General features: G+C 41.9%; 1 protein-coding gene across 2 annotated transcripts; it reads right to left on the bottom strand.

The window, feature by feature from the left end:
- Positions 1-1,244: 1,244 nt before the first annotated feature.
- RNF19B (ring finger protein 19B) lies at positions 1,245-23,829 on the bottom strand. 2 transcript variants are annotated; one of them, XM_027965330.3, is made up of 9 exons: positions 23,094-23,829; positions 11,857-12,062; positions 10,532-10,676; positions 8,731-8,893; positions 8,170-8,284; positions 6,794-6,934; positions 5,662-5,869; positions 3,050-3,181; positions 1,245-2,081 (listed from the first exon to the last, which is right to left on the bottom strand). In XM_027965330.3, exons 1-9 carry the CDS (start codon positions 23,711-23,713, stop codon positions 1,613-1,615), a joined length of 2,199 nt encoding a protein of 732 aa, XP_027821131.1. In that variant the 5' UTR covers positions 23,714-23,829; the 3' UTR covers positions 1,245-1,612. The 2 variants fall into 2 exon arrangements, with proteins under 2 accessions (XP_027821131.1, XP_012004440.3); XM_012149050.5 differs by having other exon boundaries at positions 10,532-10,673.
- Between the last annotated feature and the right edge of the window lie 1,319 nt (positions 23,830-25,148).

Here is a 25,148-nt window from a genome sequence, read left to right as displayed (position 1 = left end):
CACCCTCCCGGGCATTCTTTCAGATATCCAAAGTCCATTAACAGCACTTCCTGTCCCAGGTGCAGGGCAATGTGCTAAGTCTGGATGCCCAAGAGATAAGAATCTTCCAAGCTGGCTGTTGTCCAGACTCACCATCCTCATCGAAGTAAAGCACAGGCCAGGAAGACAAAGAGCAGGTGCATCTGGAAAGGAAACAGAAAGCCATCTGGTCCTCAGGGAAAGGATGTTTTCAATTCTTCCTCTGGGCCCAGGGTTAAAATGACAGAGAAGTTTGGCACTGGAAGCTCCTTAAATACTTACTGTCTGAGAGTCAGTAAATTAGGGGCATGAGAGAGTAACTGATTCAAACAGTCACAAAGTAAATTACTGCCAGATTTGGAAACTCACATCAGGTCTCATGAATCTTTTAATTTTTCTGCTATACTATGTATGAACATTCATTTCTAAGACCATTATTCTAGACAGCCAAAACCAAGGAGTAGCTCAATTCTGACAAATTTATAAGAGGAGATAAAATTAAATATGCTGTGATTTTGATGGCATGTCTCCTCTCTCCTTTCATTACAAGTTCTAGTCAGATTCCTTTGTCCCTTACTTAAAACTAGATTGGCAAAACTAGAAAGTTGTTTTTTTGCAACAGGGACTGTTTACCGGAAAGCATAACAAACACCTAGGTATTGGTTGGTGGTTAAGCAGAATAGGTACATTTCTTCATCTAGGAAGAATCCTCTGTTCCCCAACTTACAACCATGCAACATTTACTGGTATTTCTGAAGAGCCAGTGGAACTGACACCCCTTCCCTCCTTGGAAGCACAATCCAGAAAGGGGTATAATCCAGAAAGGGGTAAATAAAGCTTTAACAGGAAAACTGCACAGCTGCGTCTAGAGGGCATCTGACTGACTCCAGCTAATTCTCCAGTCTGACTGCACAGTCCAAAACAATCTTGGCTTTGCTTTCTGTCATGCTAGGAGTCATGGGTTTATAGATGAATGGCAACCCACTCCAGTACTCTTGCCTGGAAAATCCCATGGACGGAGGAGCCTGGGAGGCTGCAGTCCGTGGGGTCGCAAAGAGTCAGACACGACTGAGCGACTCCACTTCCTTCCAGTCTGGTTAGAATACCATCTTTCTTCCCTGGGATTAGGAAAGTTCAGATTTATAAACTGTTAAAGATGTAGTGGTCTATTTCAATCAAACACTTGGCTCTGGAGGACTATCCAAGCCAAGGAAAATGAGAGGAGCTGAATTACGACAGAAATTTTTATTTATTAAAATGTGTCCTTCAGTAATATGTTAGCATACATACAATATACACACATACATCTGTACACTCTTTGACACACCTCACGGATTGCCACCATAAGTTTAACCAATAAATTAAAACTAAAAAAGGGTGGGGGGGGCGAAGGAGATGTGGGGATGCGTGGAACTAAGGGCAAAATTTCCATGTTTCATCTGGTAAGAAACTGCAAATTTCTCAGAATTTCCCTGGGGAAAACCTGTGACCAGAGAATCTCTGAAATAAAAGTACAGAAATCCCTGCCCCCCAAAAAGATTCCAAAAGATGCAGTTACAAGTGTGCTTCTCAGAACAGGAGCATTCATTCCACTTCATACTCTGCCTTCTGCATCTTCTGGCCTCAAGATAGTCTTGCCCTCAGGTGGGGCAGAGAGGTTCATATGGGCACTTGGGCTTGGTGCACCGGGGGCTCTGGGTGTTGAGGGGCAGGCTGCGGCTTGGGAGCGAGGGGAGCCACACTCATCTGAGGTGATGTCTGGCACGTCATCTGACTGTGTATCAGAGCTCTCAAGGTCACTGCGGATGCTCTCGGGCTGGGCCAGGCTGATGTCCCAAGGCTTGCTGGCCAGGCAGTCTTTCTGTTCACAGCTTTGGTGTTTGCAGGGGGGGTCCTCTTCACCGTGGCCACTGCTGCCAGCACCGCCACCACTGCCTTCTTCTTCGTTCTCCGCCATCTGTGCATGAACATGGAGTGAGTCCTCTGTGCTGCTGCCACTCACTAGCTGATAGTGACTTGGTTTGGCTTCAATGTCCACTTGGATTTCCATATTGTTGCATTCTCTGTGGAGACAAAATCCACTTTGCTGAATCATGCATGGGTCATGCTACACCTGTTGGTAAAAGCAGTTTGTGGGTTCAGGATTAGAAAGTCCAAAGAAATAGGTAAATAGTAGACTAGAGCTCACTTTTAGAGAAAATAAAATTTAATCTAGTACTCAAATAAGGTGGAGAAGAACAATGAGATCTCCTTGCTGATTTAAAATATGCATGCGAACATCTCTGACAATTTTTTTTAAAATTTTTATTGGAGTACAGCTGACTTACAATGTTGCATTAGTTTCTGCTGTACTGCAAAGTGAATCAGTTATCCCTATACACATAGCCACTCTTTTTAAAGATTCTTTCTCCACATAGGTCATTATGGAATATTGAGAAGAGTTTCCTGTGCTATATATCCTTATTAGTTATTCTGCCAATTTCTTTAAACAACTAAAAATGAGCTTCCAAAATTCAACTAAGGATCAGAACCTCACACTATCTTCCTCAAAATATTAAAGTGAAAGAGTCACAGCTTTTTACTTCTCTGCTACAATGAGAAGAAACCAGAATCTCTCCAGTAGGGAGTGCTGTAATCACACCATGCCAGATACACTAGCTTCTCAAAAATAGAGAAATAGGCTACAGGAGCCACATCAAGCAAGGATCAACGTAAGAACAGAAACCATAGAGCCATAAACATCAGTGAATACCCATCTAGCTTGTTAAGTTCCATGTGAATAATTACACTGTTGCAACAGCCAAAAATAAAAAGGAAGAAAAAACCTCTAAAAATCAAGTGCTAACAGAAGAATCAATCAAGAGATGCCAAACACTCCCATACCAAGAATGTGCTCCATGAATCCACAGGGTATAGACACCATGTATCCCACTATATGGTACATAGAGCCCTAACATGAGGCATTGAGCTTCTAAGGCCAAAACTCAACCAAAAAATGCAACTTCTCCTAGGCATCTGACTGTTCACATACCTGTCCTGTGGGTTGTAGGAACTGATTATGGAACCGGCCATAGCACGAGTGCTTGCGTTGTCACTAATTGCACCAAGACTGGCTGTGTCTTTGGGGAAAATTTCCTTTTGGACATCGGCTTGGACTTCTAACCTGTGTAAAGAGGGGACATTTAAGTTAATATGAGACCTGGGTATTTCAAGACAGTCCGCTTCCTGGCACATACCACTTACATTATTCTCTTGCAAACTGAGTTGATCTGATTGTCTCCAAATGCCAAATAGCTCAAAGAGATGCCCACACACTTTCTCTCTTAAAGTTATCTTTTGAAATCGTCCCCTCCTTTCCATCCCCACTGCTACTGCTTAACTTCAGGCTCTCAACAGCTCCCGCGTGGGTAACTGCAATTGTGCTGTCTCCAGTAGCCGTAAGTTCAAGTCAAACAACTTTCAGATCAGTGCCAAAGTGGACAATAACCTAATTACTCTAACAGCCCCTCTCTTGGCTCCCCCTTGCCATTAGGCATTTAAGGTCTACCTGATCTGCCTCCAAGCTGTCTCCAGTTCCACCTCTTACCATAGATCCTAAATCCTAATCACATTGGATTTTTTCCCCTTACACACCTATACACATTTTATACCTCTCTGACTTTGCATATGCTAGTCCCTCTCTTTGAAGTTTTCTTTCTCTATGTGACAAATTCATACTCAGTTCTTAAGAACAACGAAGCATTATCTCCCTTCCTTCTTCCGTCAAACCACTTTCTACAAAGTGCTCCACAGCAACTACCTACTTATTAAATCAATTTACACATCTCTTTCACGCTCAGTTGTGAGCTCCAAAAGAGGAGAGGCCACGTCTCTTTTACACTTTACCTCCATGTCTTGCATGCACTAGGAACTTAAACATTCAGCAATCAAATCACCCCCAGGCTATGAGCTTAAAGGACACATAAGAGTCAACCTCCAACGGCAGCAAACTTTCCCAATGGTGTCTCGGAGGACCCATAGCTTTTCCTATCTTGGCTCCAATATCATTTGGTTGCACATTTAAGTATTTCCTCATAATGGGTTTCACAGTCAAACCCATCTGACTCATTCACTTCCTATAAAAGGGTTTCACAGAACTGGAACAGCTGGCCTGGCTAAGCTGCAGTTTCAGCAAGTCAGTCCCCAATTATGTCTGCTTATTTACAGGGGTGTTGGTTTTAAGAAAGCACAGCAGTGAATTCTCCAGCATGTGGAGGCGGGATCCCCTAACAAGAGAGAACCAGAGTCAGGAGACACCAACAGGTCAGCAGCAGCCTACAGCCGCACATTCAGTCAACCTCCATCCTGCTGTCTGAGTCTCTGCTCTGCTCCTCCAGCCTTAGATGCCCTTCAGGAATGTGCCACAGTCCAGGAAAATGAGGCAGTGCAATGGAAAGTGCACTGAGTCAGAGACCTGGGTCCTAGTCTCAGCTCTGCCATAGATCACTCTCAGAACTGGAAGAGGCCTTTCACAAAGGCCATCTCCTTCAGTGGTTCCTAGAAGTTGGTCTGTGCAATGGCTATGCTAGAATCAGCTGGGGAGAATTTTCAAAGCAGAGATTCCTAGGTCCCACTCTGGGAGATTCTAATTTATTAATTCTGGGATAGAGCACTGCAATCTATTTTTAAAAGGCTCCCAAGTGAGTGACACGCATTCAGGTGTGGGATCCAGCCCATCTGCCAACTGTTGCTTGACCTCCTAATAGCCAATTGGCCCTCTGGTCTCACTTCAAATACTTTCAGAGGTACAGAGCTCAATTATCTACTGATATAATCCATTCTTTCTCTGGACTTTATACAGATTTTTCCTACAGTCTCTATAATGAAACAAAATTTGTTTCCCTCTAGCCTCTGCCGAATTATCTTAATCTATCTCCTGGCATGAGGCAGAAGTCTTAATCCTTTTCCGCTTCAAGGCCCTGCAGGTAACTGAAGGCAGCGTCTCCTCCACCTCTGTACCTTGTTTTGTATCATCTCTACCCCTCCTCAGGCCTCTCTTCTCCAGGGCATTCAAGTAACTGCTTCTCACGTAACATCTGCTATGCTCCTCTGAATGTGCTCTGTTTTATCTACCTGGTGAAACAACCAACCAAATCACAACCATTTCAGTCATAAAGACTTACATATTCTGAACACAAGTTTATAGAATTGATTTTTCTTATCAAATGGGAATCAGAACAGGAAGGTTATAAGGATCACAGTACCAATAAGCCAACAAGATACAGCATAAATGCTGTTCAACTAAAAGCCAGTGACAATCCTAATGGAGGGCATAGTCTTGGGAATTCTACAAAAATGCATGCTTCCCCTTTCTAAAAGAGGCAGCCTAACACAATAGAGGGAGGATCTGAAGTCAAGATTATTCTTTATATGGAGTCACTATGGCACAGTGGGAAGAAACACAGAACTTCTATGTTGTGTCACTCAACCTTTTTAGCCTGTTTTCTAATTGCAAAAGTTAAAAAAAAAAAACAAAACACAAAAACACCATTGATGATTATATTAAAACGAGATGCTACATGAGACACGCCTGGTACAAAGAAATGGCTCAACATGATATGTTACTTCTCATAAGTCCAACCAGTTCTGTCAGAAATCGCTTACCTGCTGTATTTTCCCTTGCCACTAGAAAGAATGCCACCACTCAGTGTGCCCCCCGAGAGGGCTGCAAAGCTGGCTGTTTCGCTGTATGGACCTTGCATAACGCTGAGTCCGTCTGTAGGGCTTCCACTGGTGCTCAGCACGCTAGTTAGGCCTTCGATGCTACTTTCCCCAATACTGGGATTCTTGAGGGCTCGCCAGGCATCTGCCACTGGGGATGGAACCAAACATCACAACTGAAGATGGCACAATATCAAAACAGGGTCTGGGATCTTCTTGCAATGACTCTTCAGAGGAGAGAATAGTCATGTAGAAAAATACTCATTTATTCACTTAATGAATAGCATCTACATGCAGCCACCATGTATCAGGTTATTTTCACATATGCTCACATTTAATTTTCCCAAGAAATAGGGACTAGTAACCCCAATTTTAGATGAGGAAATGAAAGCTTAGAACTAAATGCCTTATCTATGGTCAGTCACACAATACTGCCATGTGATTCTGAGTCCACTATTCTTTCCATTATGCTATAGATGCCACCTAATCAAACAAATGTTTCCAAATACATTTAGGTCATGTGCTGATTCTAGTAGGAAGTTTGAAAAAATCTCTAGGGATCTCTGTGTCTCAGGCTAGTTAATATGGTAAAGTGGAAACAACATCAAAGCATAAGTCAGAAGACCTGCTACAGTTCTAGCTCTTCAGAAGTTCTTAAACCCATTTAACAGATGTTGAGACTAAGGCTTAAAGAGGTTCCAATTAATCGGGGATAATAACAGCCCTGGTCCTCTCTCTTCAGAGCTGTTGTAAAAACCAAGTGAAATAATAATTGTGTAAAGTCTTCTGAAAATTATAAAGTATTATGCAGATATAAGACTTTATTATACTTATATAATTTACTATTACCAGCATACTTAAGAGTTACTTGGAGTACCTGCCACACAGAGGCAAGTACCAGAGGAATTAACCTAATAACTCTGGAACAAAGAAATGAAAAGCTAAAAATACTTTACCTCCTATAAAGCTCATTATCCAAAGTAATCCAATGTCAATCTCTCTGTAAAATGTGCTGAATTTTACTGACTTTTATCTTGTGTCCCATAAATTCAAACGGAAATGAAAATTCTTTTACCTGTGATTGGACCATCATCTTCATCAAACTCAATTTTCACTCCCTTCCCATTGGCTGTACTAACTCCACAGCCACCTCCTCGACAGAGAGAAATAGGCACAACCCCATAGACATAAGCCAGCATGATAGGGACGCCAATACCTGGGGAAGAGAAGGAAACACGTCAGCAGGCCCATTGGGTTGCAGCTGTCCTGAATTCTCCTTCCCATAGCTGAAGACAGACAAACTACTTTATAAAGGGTTGAAGACAGACAGAATATGACTGTGCTAAAGAAGCAGCCTCGTCTAACAGAATGATGACTGGACGTGGAATCAGAAAGGCCTGGGTTAGCATCCTGGCTTCAGTTTACCAGCCATTACAACCTTGGACATGTCTTCCTCAGGCTACTAACGATCAATGCATGCATAGGGCCCAGCACAGCAAATTTGTATGTTGCTTTCATTTCCCCACTTCCATTCATTGCTGAGATGCTAATCCCAGAATGAATTAATAATCAAACATGAAACAAGTGACTCTGAGGGTTCAAGATCCCCGCCCCACCCCTGAGTGTTAATTCTAAAATCTTACTGCTGTGGAAGGCAGAAAGGCTTAGTTGTTAAGATGCCCTGATTCATGTCCCAGCTAACGGGACAACTTACTATACCTTCTGTCACAGCTATGCTGTTGTGAGGATTAAATGAATTAATATAGGCAAAACCTTCAGACCTGCTCCTGGCAAATGGAGTTATCTTATTATTATTCTAAAACAAACCCTCATGCCTCCCAAAATACTATGAGGCATTAAGTAAATCAAAATTTTGTTTTGTGGGTTTTATAGCAGTGGAGAGGGAAGAGAAAAGGTGAAAAACTAGGCCTTAAAGTAATATCCTTTAATTCAACCTTTTTTTATGTGCCAGATGGAGTTCTAGGTACTAACTTAAGAATAAAAGATCTCAAACTCTGATACTTTAGTGTGGCTGATAATAATAATGAAAGTGAAGTATTATTTGCTCAGTCATGTCTGACTCTTTGAGACCCCTTGGACGGTAGCCTTCTAGGCCCCTCTATCCATGGAATTCTCCAGGCAAACATACTGGAGTGGGTTGCCATTCTCTTCTCCAGGAGATCTTCCCGATGCGAGGATCAAACCCAGGTCTCTCACATTGTGGGCAGGTTCTGTACCATCTGAGCCACCAAAGAAGCTTGATAATAACAACAATAACAGCGTCTACAAGAGTTAACTCCCAAGGTGGGTCTGACATAAAAATGTAGGAGCCTCCAGAGGTGAAACATCTGGCCAGCTAGCTAAACTGTGAAGCCAGAAAGCTGATGGGAGTAGGTGGAGTGGGGTGAGGTCAGGTTGGGGAGGGAGTCGTAGTCTTGGCTAGCTTCTTACCGACGCTAACCGCAGCAATGACAGGGGATGCAATGACCGACAAAGTCACTCCTCCTGTGATCGCCAAATTCCTCTTATGTTTGGAGGTTTTCCTTCCCTCATACCTGCTATGAATCTAAGAAGAAAGAAAATACCGGTCAGCGAGTTAGGACATCAATCTTTTCGCTGGGGAGAAAAAGGATAAGTAAATATTCCCTTATAAGTTATCTATATTATAACATAGTCCCTCATCTCAAAGAGACATCTTTCTCACATTTTAATCTAACTCAGACCAGGAAGGTATAAACTAATATGAAAAAGTTAATATAAGAAGAGACAACGTAGGGGAGTGAAGTAAGCATTTCACCTTTAAGTCACTGAGACAAACCAGGCCCAGGATGTTAATAAGAACTTTTAGATCTCTTAGGGGTTTATGAAAATCCATTTAGGAAATTAATGTTATTATTATTCAAGAACCAGTTTGGCTTTCAGGCAGCTCTGAAATATAAGCTCCTCCCCATTTCCTTCAAAACTCTACCAACAGACCTGAAGATGGAACAGGGACGGAACACAACATCTTACCTTCCTACCAACATAAACAGGAATGCCGATGACCATGGCAGGAATGGCAATGCCAGCAATGAGGGAAATCCCCACTGGAGCACCAATCAATGTGCCCAGCTGCCAAAGAATTTTCTTCTTACGGCTCCACGGCTTCTTGCCCCAGAAGGTACAGCCAGAGGGGCTGCAGAGGAAATATGCCAAAGTTAATGTCAATATTACAAACGCTGTGATTGTTACCAGAGAGTTTGATAAGAGCAAGAGCCTTCTTTTCTATAAGAGTGATTAATAGTTATAGGAGGTTATAAGAAATGAATATATTGCATGAGGAGAGTTCTGGCTCTTTAATTTTTTTGTGAACTAAACTTGAAACCTCTTTTCCATTCTTTTCTGCTGAACTCTATCCTCTCTAACCCACCAAAATGAACCTACTTCTTTGTGTGATACTACACAGGAACCTGTATAGTCTATACACTTGACATCCCATCCAAACATTTTGTATTCTGCAGTGAAGGAACTCTCTTTGATTTGCATAGTTTTCTTGGCATATATAGATACTGCAAATCATTTTCCTAGGATAGGATTTAAAAATATTTCATCACACCCTTTACAACAGTTTCATAGTCTGAGTTTGCCCACTTTTACATTTAGTTGTTCTGAGTCCAGCCATTTTTGTTTACTCCCTGTGTGCTGTCTTTTCTACTAGACAGGGTAAGCAATTTTGAAAGTTAGGGGTCATATCTTATGTACTCCTAGGTCCGTAATAACTGGTATACTGTAAGTACTCAAATGTTTGCTAAGTTGGAAATGAAAGTGTTTCATCCACACAATGAATGTTAAATTTGTAAATATTACCTCCTTCAGGACAATATTTCAATGACTACTACATCCAAGGAATTGTAAAAAGGTTAACATCGGCCTTAAGATTCATAATATAGCTTAACAAAATTAGACATGTAAACGAAGTAAAAGTCATAATGTTTATAAAGGAACATGTAAAGAATGTCAGTAAAGAAGAATGAGGCAGAAAAAGCTGGGGGAAGGCATCACAGATGGAATGGCATTTAAAGTGGCTCTTGAAGACTGGATAAGAACTGAACAAGTTGAGATAAAATGAGGTTGCTGGGAGGTGAGGTGATTAGAAGGCATTCCAGGCAAAGCAAAGAACATGAACGGTCAGGGAGCTAACAGCACAGAAGAGACACAGATAATTTGGGATATAGTATTTATGAAAGCAAAATGGAAAAAGGTAGAAAGTATACTGGGGCCAGACTGTAAAAAAAAACCTTAAAAGCCATCCCTAAGGAAGTTGAACTCTATCTGGAAGGTAAGGGAATACAGTCACTGGAAGTTGCTGAGCTGGAGAAAAACATGATTGGAAGGGTGTTTCAGAGGAAGTTTTTAAAGCTTCCTTATGCTGTAATGAGAGGACAGATGATGTCTCTTTGACATCCTTTTCCCTCAGTCAGTAAGAGACGAAGACTACAAATAAAAACAATGGACCTACTGCTTTTATGGTCTTGTTCTCTTACTGATGTCAGAGGGAAGGGTGAGATGAACTGGGAGAGCAGGACTGACATATATACACCACTGTGTGTGACACAGACACTAATGAGAAGAGGCAGGACAGCACAGGGAGCTCAGCTTGGTGCCCTATGACCACCTAGAGGGCTGGGATGGCGGAGGCAGAAGGGACGTTCGAGAGGGAGGGGATGTAAGTGTACATTTTAGCTGACTTATTTACTTCATTGCACAGCAGAGACTAATACAACACTGTAAAGCAATTATACTCCAAAAAAAAAAGGACACTTTCTCATCTCACCTGAGGTAATGCAAGTCTGAGATCTCTTTCATACAAAGCCAACAGAATTCACAGCCACACACCGCGCAGGTCATATGATTACAGCTTCCATCATTCATCTTGATAATGTAAGCACTGCATCGTGGGCATGGCTTAATGTCGTCTGCTGAGGGGAGGGAGAAAGAGTGTGTAGAAAAATACCCTTACTTAAACCTAGTTTGGTTTTATTATTCCCAGGAGTATGCATAAGAAATGAGACAGTCAAGAATTCCTGACTGAGGACTCCAGATTGCGCAACCCACTTCGCTGGAAGGCTGGCTACGTCTAGACCTCAGGAAATTTCATAAAACGGATCGTGTCTCCTATTGAGCTGCCTATCCCCCAAACTGGCATCGTCAACAGCACGTGAGCCATACTCTGAGCAAAGAGACTTCCCTAGAGAGAAAGATGGTTCCAAGAAAAATGGAATTTCAGCAGTCAATAGGCTGGCAGAATGAAAAGCACAGTTCCACAGGAAGAACAGTCTATAGCCTGCATTTGGCTTTAAGTCTTGAAAAATCTTAGTTCAGGAAACTCCTTTCACAGGTTCAACAAGTATTACTGCGGTTTGTTGTTAATATAATCCACAGCCTCTTGCCATGATACTTTAAAATTCAAAACCTAAAAACAAGTATGTGTGCTAAGTAGCATACACCTGGTAATTTTCACAGCAAGCTAGGAACTAACCTATTAAAAACAAAAAGGAGATTAGGTTGTGCCAGGAAAAAGTGAATGGTAAATCTTTCCTTCCAGCTTCTCTCAAATGACAACAGTGAAATTAAGCACATTTATAAAAGGTAGTAAGCCCACTGACATTTTAAAATAGGTTTCCTTTGACATGTCAAGGTTGAAACTGAATGTGTGATATTCCTTCTTTTAAGGTTAATCATTAATCCATACCAACATCGCTTGCTTTCCTCAAATCTGTACCCTACTTCCAAAAACAGTGACGTACTTAAAGCTAGTAGGAAAACAGTATAGGTTTAATACTAAATGTCTTTCTGCTCACGATGAAAGGACTGAAAAAGCCCCTAGCAAAAGTACCTAACTGCTCTCCAATCTGAGACATATTACTAAGAAGGTAGAAACTACAGAATTCAGTTTTACTTTATTCCAATTCACCTGGGTTGGACAGCCTATAAATGGCTAGAGAGAGAAGCTACATATTAAATATACTATTGAGAGTATTACCAAATAGTTTCTGCTTTCTAATGCTTGAGTCATACATTAAGGTAATCTCTCCCAACTTTGGGCTCACATTATGAAATATCAAATAAAGAGACAAATGAGACTACGCCAACTTATACCTGGTCCAGATTCTTGTCCATAACTAAGACCTGAAGTGTGCTTGGTGCGGACTCGCAACGTCTGTGCCCTCTGCTGACGGGCCATATCGCATGTCTGATTTGGATGCCATATTTGCTTGCAGTGGTAACAGAACTCAGTCTGGCAGCCTTCCCTCTCACAGGTCAGCTTTGGGCAGCTGGCACAGCCATAAGCAATAACTGCATACCTGGGTAAGGAAATAGGACAAGATATAAATAAGCTAAGACATTATGCATTGGTTCCAGTGGGGTAACACTGTTTGGTGTCCCCCACCAGTTCATATGGTATAGAGGAAAGAACACACATATGTGTAACACGCACGCATATTCTGTGTGAGAAAGTTCCAACCAGAATTTGAACCCATGTCCCCTGCAGTGGAAACACAGAGTCTTAACCATTGGACTTTCAGCCTGAATTCCTAGCATGTATTCAGTCATAGTTTAAGCTGCTTTGGGAATAGTTTGTCATAGCAAGTTTCATAAATAAGGGTATAAAACTATTTCCTTTTGATAGTTTGCTATATTTAGAGAAATCAGGATTTGTTTAAAGGACAGAACATTTGTATAATAAAGAACAACAGAAAAAACTAAAGCAAGTATACTTTTTAAAAAACTGTGGTATAGTTCATGTACAATATTATATGTTTCAGGTGTACAACAATGATTCACAACTTTTAAGCTATATTCCATTTATAGTTATAAAATTTTGGCTATATTCCCTGTGCTGTACTATGTATCCTTGTATCATTTTTATATATAGTAGTTTGTACCTCTTAATGCCCTACCCCTATCTTGTCTGTCCCATAACCCTCCCCTCTCCCCGACAGGTAACCGCTAGTTTGTTCTCTATATCTGTGTGTCTGTTTTTTTAGTAGTCACTAGTTTATTTTTTAGATTGCACATATAAGTAATATCATCTATATTTTTCTTTCTCTGGCTTATTTCATTTAGCATAATATCTTCTGGGTCCATCCATGTTGTTGAAAATGGCAAAATTTAAATTTTTTTATGGCTGAGTAGCATTCTAATGTATACGTACACCATATTTTTAAAATCATTCATCTGTTGATGGACACTTACGTTGTTTCCATATCTTGAAAGTGAAAGTCGCTCATTCGTGTCTGACTCTTTGTGACCCCATGGACTATACAGTTCACAGAATTATCCAGGCCAGAATACCAGAGTGGGTAGCCTTTCCCTTCTCCGGGGATCTTCCTAACGCAGGGGTTGAATCCAGGTCTCCTGCATTGCAGGCAAATTCTTTACCAGCTGAGCCACAAGGGAAACCCAAGAATACTAGAGTGGGTAGCCCATCCCTTCTCCAGCGGATCTTTCCAACCCAGGAACTGAACTGGGGTCTCCTGCATTGCAGGCAAATTCTTTACCAACTGGACTATCAGGGAAGTCTTATATCTTGGCAACTGCATATCTTGGCAACTTTCATATTTTGGCAACAGCAAATAATGCTGTTATAAATGCTGCTATTAAGGTGCATGTATCTTTTTCAATTAGTGTTGGGTATTTTTTTGTTTTTGTCTTTGTTTTTCAGATAAACACCCAGGAATGGAATTGCTGGATTCCAGGGGCTTTGCAGGTGGCACTAGTGGCAAAGAACCTGCCTGCCAATGCAGGAAACAAGAGACACAGGCTCCATCCCTGGATCGGGACGATCCCCTGGAGGAGGGCATGACAACCCACTCCAGTATTCTTGCCTGGAGAATCCCATAGACAAAGGAGCCTGGCGGGCTACAGTACATAGGGTCACACAGAGTTGAACATGACTGAAGCAATTTAGTATGCACGCACACATGATAATTCTATTTTTAATTTTTGGAGAAATCTCCATACTGTTTTTCATAATGGCAACACCAATTTACATTGCCACCAATGGTATATGAGGGTTCCCTTTTCTCTGCATCTTTGCCAGCATTTGTTATTTGTGGCCATGCTGATGATAGCCATTCTGATAGGTGTGAGATAACATCTCACTGATTTTAATTTGCATTTCTCTGATGATTAACGAATGATGCTGAGCATCTCTTCATGTGACTTGATCATTTGTATGTCTTCTTTGGAAAAATGTGTATTCAGGTCTGCCCATTTTTCAACTGGACTGTTTGTTTTTGTTTTTTTGATGTTGATTTGTATGAGCCGCTTATATATTTTGGATATTAACTCCTTATCACGCATATCATTAGAAAATATTTTCTCTCATTCAGTAGGTTGTCTTTTTGTTTTGTCAATGGTTTCCTTTGTGGTACAGAAGCTTTTAAGTTTAATTAGGTCCCTTATCTTTTTTGGCTGTGCTGAGTCTTTGTTGCTGTGCACAAGCTTTCTCTAGTTGCGGTGAGTAGAGGCTCCTCTTCACGGTGGTTCAGGGGCTTCTCATTGTGGTGGCTTCTTTTACTGCGGAGTACACTCTCCAGGGCATGGGCTTCAGGAGTTGTGGTATGTGGGCTCAACAGTTGCAGCTCACAGGCTCAAGAGCTTGGGCTGAGTAGTTGTAGCAAGTGGGCTTAGTTGCTCCTGGGCATGTGGAATTTTCCGGAACCAGGGATCAAACCCATGTCCCCCGCATTGGCAGCTAGATTCTTATCCACTGTACCACCAGGGAAGTCCAAGGATCATTAATTTTTGCTATTGCCTCTGCTTTAGGAGATAGATCAAAAAAAATATTGCTACAATTTATGTCAAACAGTGTTCTACCTATATTTTCTTCTGGGAGTTTTATGATTTCAATACTTTTTCAGGTTTCACAGTGAAGTTGACCTCATGACAGACTGAGAGACAATTGAAAGCTCATTTTATCTTTCCATAATTTTTTCCAACTTGAATGTACACCTTGAAATATCTTCTTTCTTGACAGGTTCCAGAATCCAAGAATACCACTCATCAGTCTTATTAATCAACATGGAATATGGCAATTATTTCCTCCTAATCCCTTCTGATACATATTCTTAGTTATGAAACACAATTCAGAATCTATCAGCACCAACCAGCATTAACTTTCTTACAATTCATGTTTATTTACCAAGAATTATTTTCCTACAAATAATCCAATGTATTTACAACTATTAGCCTTTCTAACTCTAAAAATCTCAACTAAATGCACAGGCTACCCTAGTAAGTGGATGCATTTAAAATAAGAATTTTTTTAAAAAGTAATTTAAACAAACAAAGAAGGGAAGATAGCAGTAGTGAAAGTTCAAACAATTTTTAAACAAGTCAATGACTGCAGGCTTGGTGTTGTCATTCCCTATTCCATGCTCTCCTCCAATAGCCAAAGACCTCAAACAACTTAAAAGAATAACAGCATTTTCTTAGATCTATTTTATAGTTTGCTTATTTGATTGTACACTAGATATTTATGACAGCAACTTAAGTTCCAGGCTTATCATAGATTCTGCAAGTTGATTTGAGAATGACACTGAAAATATCAATGATAAGGTTTCATCTATGTTATATAATACAGGCTGTATTAAAATGCTTTTCAGAAAGAGCAAAGTGAATTCAATGTATAAATGCAAATGATTCATATCCTGTAGGAGTTCTGAGCAAATTTATCCCACCTAGTTGCAAAATAACTACTAAAGATAAACAACATTTTTCCTGAAGAAAGTGATTTGCTTGCTATTTTGTGTTAAATAAGAAAGGTACTAGGTGATCTCAGAAAAAAGTATTAAGTCAACTTCAGACAAGACAATACAAATTAAACAGACTGCCAGTCAGGAAGCCTTTGAACATTTCATGATACATTTCTACTTCACATAATGGGAGTAATATTTATTAACAGATTTTTCTCTCTCTTTTTTTTTAATAAAGAACATTTGATAGGACTGACAATATCAATTTTGGGTGTGGAATTTTGAAGGAAGTAAAATAACCTCAAATACTAATGAACCTACAGCAACCGATTATTGTGACACAGAATTACTCAGGGCACGAGACCTGGCATTCCGGTTTTGGGGTGCCTGGTCTAGGCTCTTTGCCCCTGACTCATACTGCATGACACTGAGCTAATAAAAATCTCCAAACTTTAGATTCTATCCCTAAAATGGAAGTATAGGTGCTTGCCGCTTTCAAGTGTAACCAAACATGTTTTAAAATTGCATTTGAGATCTTGCCCTGAAAGTTATGGTACAAATACACAGCACATGTTGTCATACTTCCTGGCCTTTGCATATTCTATTCCTTTCTGCCTTGAAATGCCCTTTGCTTACTTCTTGCCCTGGCAAATACTAATCAGTTTAAGAACCAGCTCAAATGTCATCCTTTCTATAAAATCCACTTAACCTTTCCAGGCAGTTGGTTGCCCACTTCCTGTCTGTGCATAATTACTTCACAATACTTAACAGTACTTCACAATACTTATACAGTAAATATCTGTTTATATGTATGCTTCTCCCAGCCAGACTAGGCAAGGAAAAATACCAACCATTTTTTAATCTCCAGGGTCTAGCACACTGATTCATGCTTAAAACACCTGTTTTGAAGGAATGATATAGAGACCCTCTCCTCTTTGGGTTTTTTATTTTACCCAGGTCATCTAGCTCTTCTCTTGGGCCATTACATTTCCCTAAAGCAATCTTTTAAACTTATCTATGTATCTATTGGTTTTCTATATGCCAATTACTATAACGTAATCATAAAATTCTGTATAAGCCCTTTTGAGGAGTAAATTCCTAAATTCTGAATAGGGCAATCTCCTACCCTAGGTAGTCAAAAAAAGAAAAGAGAAAAAAAAAAACTATTTTGTTCTTTCTCTTCTCTGGCCTACATTGGAATCTCTCTCCTACTCTGCTTTCTTAGCTTAACAGAGCATTCAGGTTTGCTAATTAGGAGCTAAAAGTAAGGTCTAGGAAATTACATGATGCTAAGAAAACAGAAGCATCCTTTCTCCCTCTTAAGTTCATACAACTTAATAATTTTGTCAATTTGCTATCTTCAGAAACATTATAATGTGACAGGCTAGAACACAACAATACCTTACTCTGGCCTAGGGGGTGGAAATCCCATTAGTATAAATTTGATTAAGTGCCAACAAATCCTGGTAGTTAAAGAAATGTGTTCCTATATTATGCCTATACTTCACTGTTCCAGGCCAAGTAACTTCATTTACACACAGACTCTGAACATATATAAGGGTGGATGACACAGGCCAAGTGAGCCATACTATCACTCTCTTCCTTTTTACTGCCCTAGTTCAAAACCATATCATCTCTTGAACAGACAACTGCAAGACTATCTGGTCTGCTTATTCCCTACTCCAATCCAAATTCCAGTACCAAAAGTTTATCTATCATGATGTTACTCTTTTGCTTAAAATCCTTCAAAAAAAAAAAAAAAAGAAAGAAAGAAAAAAGTCCTTCAAATCTATACTTCTTTGCATGGCACACTTAGACCTACCAATTTGAATCCAGTCTACCTTTACAGATCAATCTCAAGTCACTTCCCAGATCATGCTCCCCATATTGCACATCCAGAGGCAGACCAAACTAGACTGCAGACTTAGTCTTGAATTTACATACCTCCAAGCATTTGCTTATAACATTCTGGTTTAAGACACCTAATTTTCTCTACCCTCATCTTTGTTTGAAGTGAAGTCGCTCAGCTGAGTCTGACTTTTTGCGACCCCTTGGATTGTAGCCTACCAGGGTCTCCCATCCATGGGATTCTCCAGGCAAGAGTACTGGAGTGGGTTGCCATTTCCTTCTCCAGGGGATCTTCCTGACCCAGGGATCGAACCCGGGTCTCCCACATTGTAGACAGATACTTTTACTGTCTGAGCCACCATAAATTTCTACTCATATTCTTCAAGCCCTGATTAGGTATCACCTCCTCCATGAAGCCTTTAGTGACACAATCATGCAAAACCTTTCATCTGTCTTCTAAGAACACCTGTATTTTCTTCAGTACCTATTACACTGCATTTATAACTATCTATCTGTCTCCTCCACCAGGCCAAACACCCTGTCAAGAGGACCATGTCTAAGTCCTTTTGGCAATACTCAGAACTCACCTAAGGTTCAACACCATATGATTCTGAAAAGGACCGCTGATTACCTGTCTGTCCTCTTCTTGCCCACCCTCCTCTAATCTGTTTCTCTTCTCAAAACTGTGGTGTTTGTATTCTTTACCTCCCTTATCAAAAATTTAACTACTCATCCCATTCTTCTGGGACCTAATTGAAAGACTGTTCGGAGTTGTAGAAAAAGTTGGAACACAGATATCTTAGTCTAGAGGAGCTCTTAATTTACTCAGAGCACAAGATTTAGTGTTAAATAAGGACACTAACAGAAGACACTAACAGGCCAGAATAACTGTTAAAGGAGCTTAGAAAACTACAAACAACCAAAGTGTCAGGTCTGCTTTAAAGATGTCATCAAAAAACAAACAAAAACAAACATGTTTCCTGGTGATTTAAGTTTAGGGACATTATATTAGATTGAAGATTTACCCTGTGTATTAGCATTAACAAGATTTACAGTGTGTATTAGAATTGTTTAAAGGGTCTAAGGAGCTCAGAAATAAGAGTTGCTTTATTTTGTTCAACCCAACATTTCCCAAGCTTATTCAATGCCAACACATTTTTCTTTTCAATAATGCCTATACCTTGAGAAATACTGATATAAGTGAAAAATAGAAAATAAGATCAAAAGATGGTTGGAAACCATAAAGGCTCTTCTATCATAAGGATAGATCATATAAATAATATGTTCTTAAAGACATAAGAAGTCATCTTATACGTCAGGTATGAGCAGTTTTAAGCAGGGGACTGATATAAAATGTTCTATTTTAGAATGAATACTTTGGCAAATATGAAAAAGATACATTGGGCTGGAAGACGATCTAAATGGTGGAGGGTGGAGTTGTAGGAGATACAGAGGTGCGAAAATGGAGATACAGAGTTAAATTAAGAGAAAAGATTCAGGAAAGCTTCAGAAAGGATAAATCCTCCCTCACTGACTGAGAAATCTGCCTTGCTCAGGGAGCTTATTCTTCTCTCCTAAATGTATTAGGGACAAACAGAAGCTTCCTGTTTTTAGGATAATTCAGTCCAGTTGTCTAGGAAGGCCAATAGACAATACTACCTTCTGGGAACAGGTATGGAGGGGGACTCCGCAGGAGACAAAGGCAGCAATGAGAGGCTGAAGTGGTGGACTGCACAAAGAATTTAGGTCAAGACAGTCTTATCTCCTATTCATCTGTACAGAAGATCTGCCTGCTGTATGCCAGGAAATATTCTGTTGTCTCCTTTGCCAAACCTCAAGTCTTCTAGGACAAACCTAGACAGCGTATAGTCGAAAAAGGTCCATATAGTCAAAGCTGTGGTTTTTCTAGTAGTCATGTTTGGATGTGAGAGCTGGACCATAAAGAAACCCGACTTGATGCTTTCCAACTGTGGTGCTGGAGAAGACTCTTGAGAGTCCCTCGGACAGTAAGGAGATCAAACCAATCAATCCCGAAGGAAATCAACCCTGAATATTCACTGGAAGGACTGGTGCTGAAGCTGAAGCTCCAATATTTTGGCCACCTGATGCAAAGAGTTGACTGAATGGAGAAGACTCTGATGCTGGGAAAGACTGAGAGCAAGAGAAAAAGGCAGGTGACAGAGGATGAGAAGGTTGGATAGCATCACTGACTCCATGGACTTGAGTCTGAGCAAACTCAGGGAGCTAGTGAAGGACAGGGAAGCCTGGTGTGGTGCAGTTCATGGGGTCACAAAGAGCTGGACATGACTTAGTGACTGAACAACAACAATCTAGAGCTTCTGAAAGGGTTTAAAGACAGGGCACTTGAGAGGAAAACATTATATGTTTACATGATTTGGAGGTTTCTGAAAAGACCTTGTGCTTAAGTAGAGACTCTAAAGGGAAGCAGATCAGTTGTACTATTTATCAACGGTGAGACACTGGGTCCCACACTTAAACTTCTCTGAACTGCCTTCTCCTTTATCAAATGAGTTTACCACCATCTACCTGCATGAAAATAAAGTGAAATTATTTGAATGAAGTTATAGTCTGAAGATTATAAAGGACTATAAAAATGTCAGTTATCTGTATTCTGAATGAATTTTTATCTCATTTGAAAGCATGTTTTAAAGGTTATATTTGGTGGGAACTGCCTGGTGGTCCAGTGGTTAAGACTCAGCAGCTTTCACTGCCATGGCCTAGGGTTCGATCCCTGGTCTGGGAACTAAGATCCCACAAACTGTGCATGCACAGCAGAAAAAAGAAAAGAAAGATCACATTTGGTAATACTGTACTTAATAATATTAATGTGAAAGTTTTCCCACAGAAATTGGTTTCCTTATTTATGAATATAATAAAATTGTATTCAAGTATAGAAAAAGAAAAATTCAAGACTCTTTTCTATGTTCCAAAAATATTCGTAAACAAATAACCTTTTAACATATAGTGCTTTTATCATGAGTAATCACAGTGAAACTAGTGATCACAACTCTGTAAGATCACTCATATTCTCCCCTCACCCCACCAAATAGACACACACACACACACACACACACACACACACACACACACACAGAGTCAAGAACTTGATAAATTTGGCTGACAGGAACTTGATCTGTGGTCAGTAAGATGATCAGGTATGAGAAGAAACAACTGGGGTCTTAGGCTTCTTCTAGTTCTCATCCATGACTTTTACCTGACCCAAAAGAACAACAGTTTGATTAAAACAAAACAACTATTTTTCTCATGACATTAGCAAGAGATGGCAAAACCACTGGCCACATCTCCACCTATTTGAGAAGTGACAGAAATACAAAGTTACTCCCTGTTTATCTAATATCTTCATCTGAATTCTCAAAACACTCTGAAAATATCAATTAGGCCTCTCAAGTAAGGAAAAGATTAGGCCTATTTCAGATAAGAAAAATAAAAGTAGGTAAGAGGCGGTTAACAAGAAGAATCAGAAAAGAAACCAGACTCTAGCCTTTTTGGCTCTCTCAATGTTGTAGGCCACACTTGATGAAATGACCCAAACAGCAGCATCCCCAATAATGCAGATAAGCTTGTGCTTTCTAAAGCTTTGAGAGAAAAGAATACTAGCCTTGGTTGGAATTAACACCAGTGTTCCAAGCCTGGTTCCACCACCCACTAGTTGTATGACCCCAAATAAGTCACTCAATTCATTTAAACTTCAGTTTCCTTATCTGTAAAACTAGATCAAATGTATCTTACAATGTTGCAAGGATCAAATTAAATTATGTATGCCTGACACATGGATACTCAGATGCCAGTTTGCTTGCTCTCCCTACACTTCACCTTCTTTAATTCCCAGATTTAAAAGTTATATTAAAATTGTTATAATTTTTTAACTAATTAAAAGAAACTCTGGATGATAATATGATAGTAATTCAATACTTGATTAATATAAAAATGGCATAATACTTTAATAACTTCCCAGTCAGGAATGGTGCAGAGTTATCATCAAGACTGTAAGTTAATTCCTGTCCATTTTAATTGATGTGAGCAAAGACAGAGATTGACACAGAGAAATAAACAAAAAGAGAACTTTCCCAGAAATAAAATGTCAGTGATGCCACATTTCTCAGTTAAAATTCAAGGAAATTCACATCTCAAAGAGGAGATAATATACTACTCCAAAATGAACCAAACAGTGTTCTCTTAGGTAAATATTCCTTTAGTTCAGAAAATAGATCAATACTGTGTAAAACTTCAATACCACATAAATTAACCTCTTAAGGCTAGGAAGACTACCAGATCTCCAGATAAAAGCAAACTTTTCCAAGGGCCTACAAGGTTTTTTTCTGATACTTATTATTAATAACTGAAAGTGAAAGTGACCTACCATAGACAAACACCTCAACCTTTGACCACAACATTTCAAAGTAATTTAGAAACCTCATCTCAGTGAGCTTAAATAACACATACATTCTAAACAAGTTTGGTAGAATAGAAAAACAATAAGAAATTAACTCATCTTACCCTCCTAGACACTCTATGACAGCTTCTTTTGAATGAGACAAATAGCAGCATCATGGAAATCATAAAAGAGCCTTGATATGTAGGTTATGATTAAAAGCCCTTAGTTCTTTTGAAAGAAAAGAACACACAGCTTTTTACTAGGAGTCCCTAGCCTCTTTCTGCCCTCAAAACATGACACACAAGAATAAACTGATCCGGCCAAGGTCACAGAGCAGGTAATGGCACACTCTGATGTCCCTCTTTCCTGCATGCAATCATTTATGGGATGCTATTATTAACTTACTATTACTGACAGTAACACACAATCAGATTTTAAAAACTAAAGGTTGGGGGCTGGAGGCGCTGGGGGTGGGGTGGGGGGGCTTTCCACTGAATTCTCTAGATGGCAAAATCTGGTGGTATTAAGTCTCTGCATTTTACACAGTGCAACATCAAGAACTCAAGATTGGAGGAGCTGGGAACCACATTTTCTCTTAATCATAACCTCTGGGCATCCTTCTCAGTGCCCCCATTGCCTCTCTGGACAAAGAAAGGGTCTGTCCACTCTACACCCTGCCCAACGCAGCAGTGTAAGGACCACAGGGGTGGCGACACAATAGCCGGGCACAGAAGACACACCACAAGGCCCAGGTTGCCCCCCGAGCGCTGCCAGTGAGCTCTCCTTTCCCGCTAGAGCCATTTCAGTCACCTGCAACCCAACTTTCAGCAGTGGTGGTCTCAGCAAAAGTACACCTTCTCCTGCAACGCTGCGAAGTTTGCCCCTAGTCAACTGGACACACCCCTCCAAAGCGCTGCCCTTTCAGAATGATGTCTTATTCCGTCCTTTGCCAGATATCAGCTCCCCATCCTCATTCAGAGATACCCCCTTCCTCTGGAGAGGGGCGTTCGCCGGACCAAAAACAGCCTCTCGCTGCCTCCTGACTTGATGGACAGCTCCCTTCTTACCCAGTGCTCGGCACCTCAAGTCCTCAGGCAGGGGTTGGGCACTGGGTGCGTTCACCTCAAGGGGCTGGGCTTGCCGATGGTTACCGGTTCAGCCCGCCGTAACTGCCGCCTGGCCTCCCTTCCACTGGTCATCCCTCACCTCTCCCTCCACGCTGGGACACGGACACACACACACACACACACACACACACACACGGTGCGTGGAGGACCGCCCCTCGCGGCCGGCCACACGCAGGGTCCAGCCTTCGGCCCCAGGTCCCCTCCACCTCGGCCACCGCCCCAGGGCCACGCCCCCGCGCTCACCCGCAGTCCGGGGCTGGGCACCAGCGGCAGTCGGGGTCCGAGGCCAGGTAGCGGCGCAGCATGAACTCCTCGTACTTGTGCATGAGCGGCGGGTCGGCGAGCAGCAGGCGGATGTCGTGCGGGTTGAGTCGCTCGCTGCACTCGGGGCAGCTGATGGGGACCCGGCTCTCGCTGATCTCCAGGCGCAGGTAGTGGCGGAGGCAGTCCCGGCACGAGCGGTGCGGACAGCTGAGGAGGCGCGGGGCCCGCTCCGGCGGCAGCCGCACCAGGCACAGCGGGCACTCCACCTCCTCCGGGCCTGAGCCACCGCCCTCCGCCGCCTCCTCATCGTTTAACCCGGGCCCCACTGTCGCCGCGGCCTCCGCCTCGGCCTCGGCGGCCGGCTCGGCGGGCAGCGCCTCGGGCGGCGAGGCTTGGGCCGGGGCGGGCGGCGGCGGCGCGGCCGGGGGCGGTGGCTCGGCCTGCGGCTTGGCTCGGGCGCGGCGGCCGCGGGCCGAAGAGGAGAAGACGCTGTGGAAGGTGAGGCGCCGGCGCCGGCCGCCGCTGCGGCACTTGGGGTCGGGCGCAGCCGCGTGTAGAGATGTAGAGCGCGGCGATTCGGAGTCTTTCTCGGAGCCCATGGTCCCCAGAGGCCGAGGGGCGAGGGGCGCCCAGCGCCACCACAGCTCCCGCCTCAGCGCCCCCTCAGCCGGCGCCCGGGCCGCCGCCGCCTCAGCCTCCCTCCCAGAGATAGAAACCAAGCAATAGCGACGAAGTGGTTATAAAGCCTCCGCCCCGCGCGCCGATGCCCACTGCGCAGGCGCTTCGCGGAGACACCTCACAACCCGCACCGCCCATGCCGGAGGGTGGGGGTGCGCTGGGCGGGGCCGAGCGGGGTGGGGCGCGCTGGGCGTGCTGGGGCGGAGCCCCGCCTCCTCGGAGGGCAGGTGATTCCAGGGCCGCCATCTTGAGAAGAAGGTAACTGAACTAGTTTACTTGGCCTCTTCCGTCAATATCATCGCCCCTAGCCGCATCGAACCTGCGGCGGAGTTTTCGGTTTGCCTTTCCTCGAGGTTGGGCCGATTGCTGCTTCCAGCAAATGATATTTCAGTTACTCCATCTGTAAAAAGCCGATGAGGGTAAATCAGATAGTGATTCCCAACTGGTCTACCTTCCAACACATCTTTTGTTGTTTTTTTTATTAACCAGTAATTAATAAAGAATATATTCATTGAGCTTCTATTAAATGGAGGCATTACTAGGTGAAACAGACAGGGTCTCCCTATCTGCGAGAGGTTTACAAAATAAAATCCAAATCCCTCAATCTAGCATTCAGTACTTTCTGTGACCTACTAAACTATTCCTAGGTCCACCGCCCATTCTAACCTTCTGGTAGTTTGGTTACTTACAAATTGTGGACGGATGTCCAGCATTTTGGAGGTGCCTGGAAGTGCCTTTCTGCTGATCCCCCACTGCTCTGACTGGGGGAAGGCACGGAATCAGCCTTACAAATGGGAGACAAGCAAGCCGCTTTAACAGCAATGGGAAGATATCAGGCAGGATTAGACTCAGTTGCAAATAACAAAAGAAAAAAAAAAGGCTTATGATAGAAATTTATTTCTCTCTTCATGAGAAATAATTCATAAAAGTTCAAGGCTGCTATGCCATTCTTAGCAATTGGTTTCTAATCTTAAGGTCAACTCATTATTGTCCACATTCCAGACAGTGGGGAGGGAAAAGAGAAGAAAGGTACACTCTTTTCCTTTTAAGAAGACTGCCTTAAAAAAAAAAAGACTGCCTTGAAAGCCTGGCACATTTCTGCTTACATCTCATTAGCCAAAGCGTAGTCACATGGCCATACTGGGATATGTAGCTTTTTAACTGGGCACAATGTGTCCCTAAAAATAGGTGCTCTATTATTAATAAAGATTGGTAGAAACTGTACTAAAGATAACCATTTGTCTTTTATGGGTGGTATTAAAACCTTGAGAAAGGTCCTTAGGAATAAACCCTGGGAAACTTCAAACTTTTGAGGTAAAACAGAGGAAGAAGAGCCAGTGAAAGAAACTGAAAAGC

This window comes from Ovis aries, chromosome 2 (assembly GCF_016772045.2).
Source record: "Ovis aries strain OAR_USU_Benz2616 breed Rambouillet chromosome 2, ARS-UI_Ramb_v3.0, whole genome shotgun sequence".
Classification (NCBI taxonomy): Eukaryota; Metazoa; Chordata; class Mammalia; order Artiodactyla; family Bovidae; genus Ovis; species Ovis aries.
Note: the sequence above shows the minus strand (reverse complement) of the source record. Positions and strands in the feature narration are given on the sequence as shown.

Bases quoted from the DNA above. Each gene is read 5' to 3' on its own strand.
- RNF19B (XM_027965330.3), bottom strand. From the start codon at position 23,713: ATGGGCTCCGAGAAAGACTCCGAATCGCCGCGCTCTACATCTCTACAC. The intron at 12,063-23,093 runs GTGAGCGCGGGG...TTCCTTACCCAG, and splicing joins TGCCCAGCCCCGGACTGCGG to GTATGCAGTTATTGCTTATG. The intron at 6,935-8,169 runs GTAAGAAGCTAG...TCTCTTCCCCAG, and splicing joins CATTGCTGCGGTTAGCGTCG to GTATTGGCGTCCCTATCATG.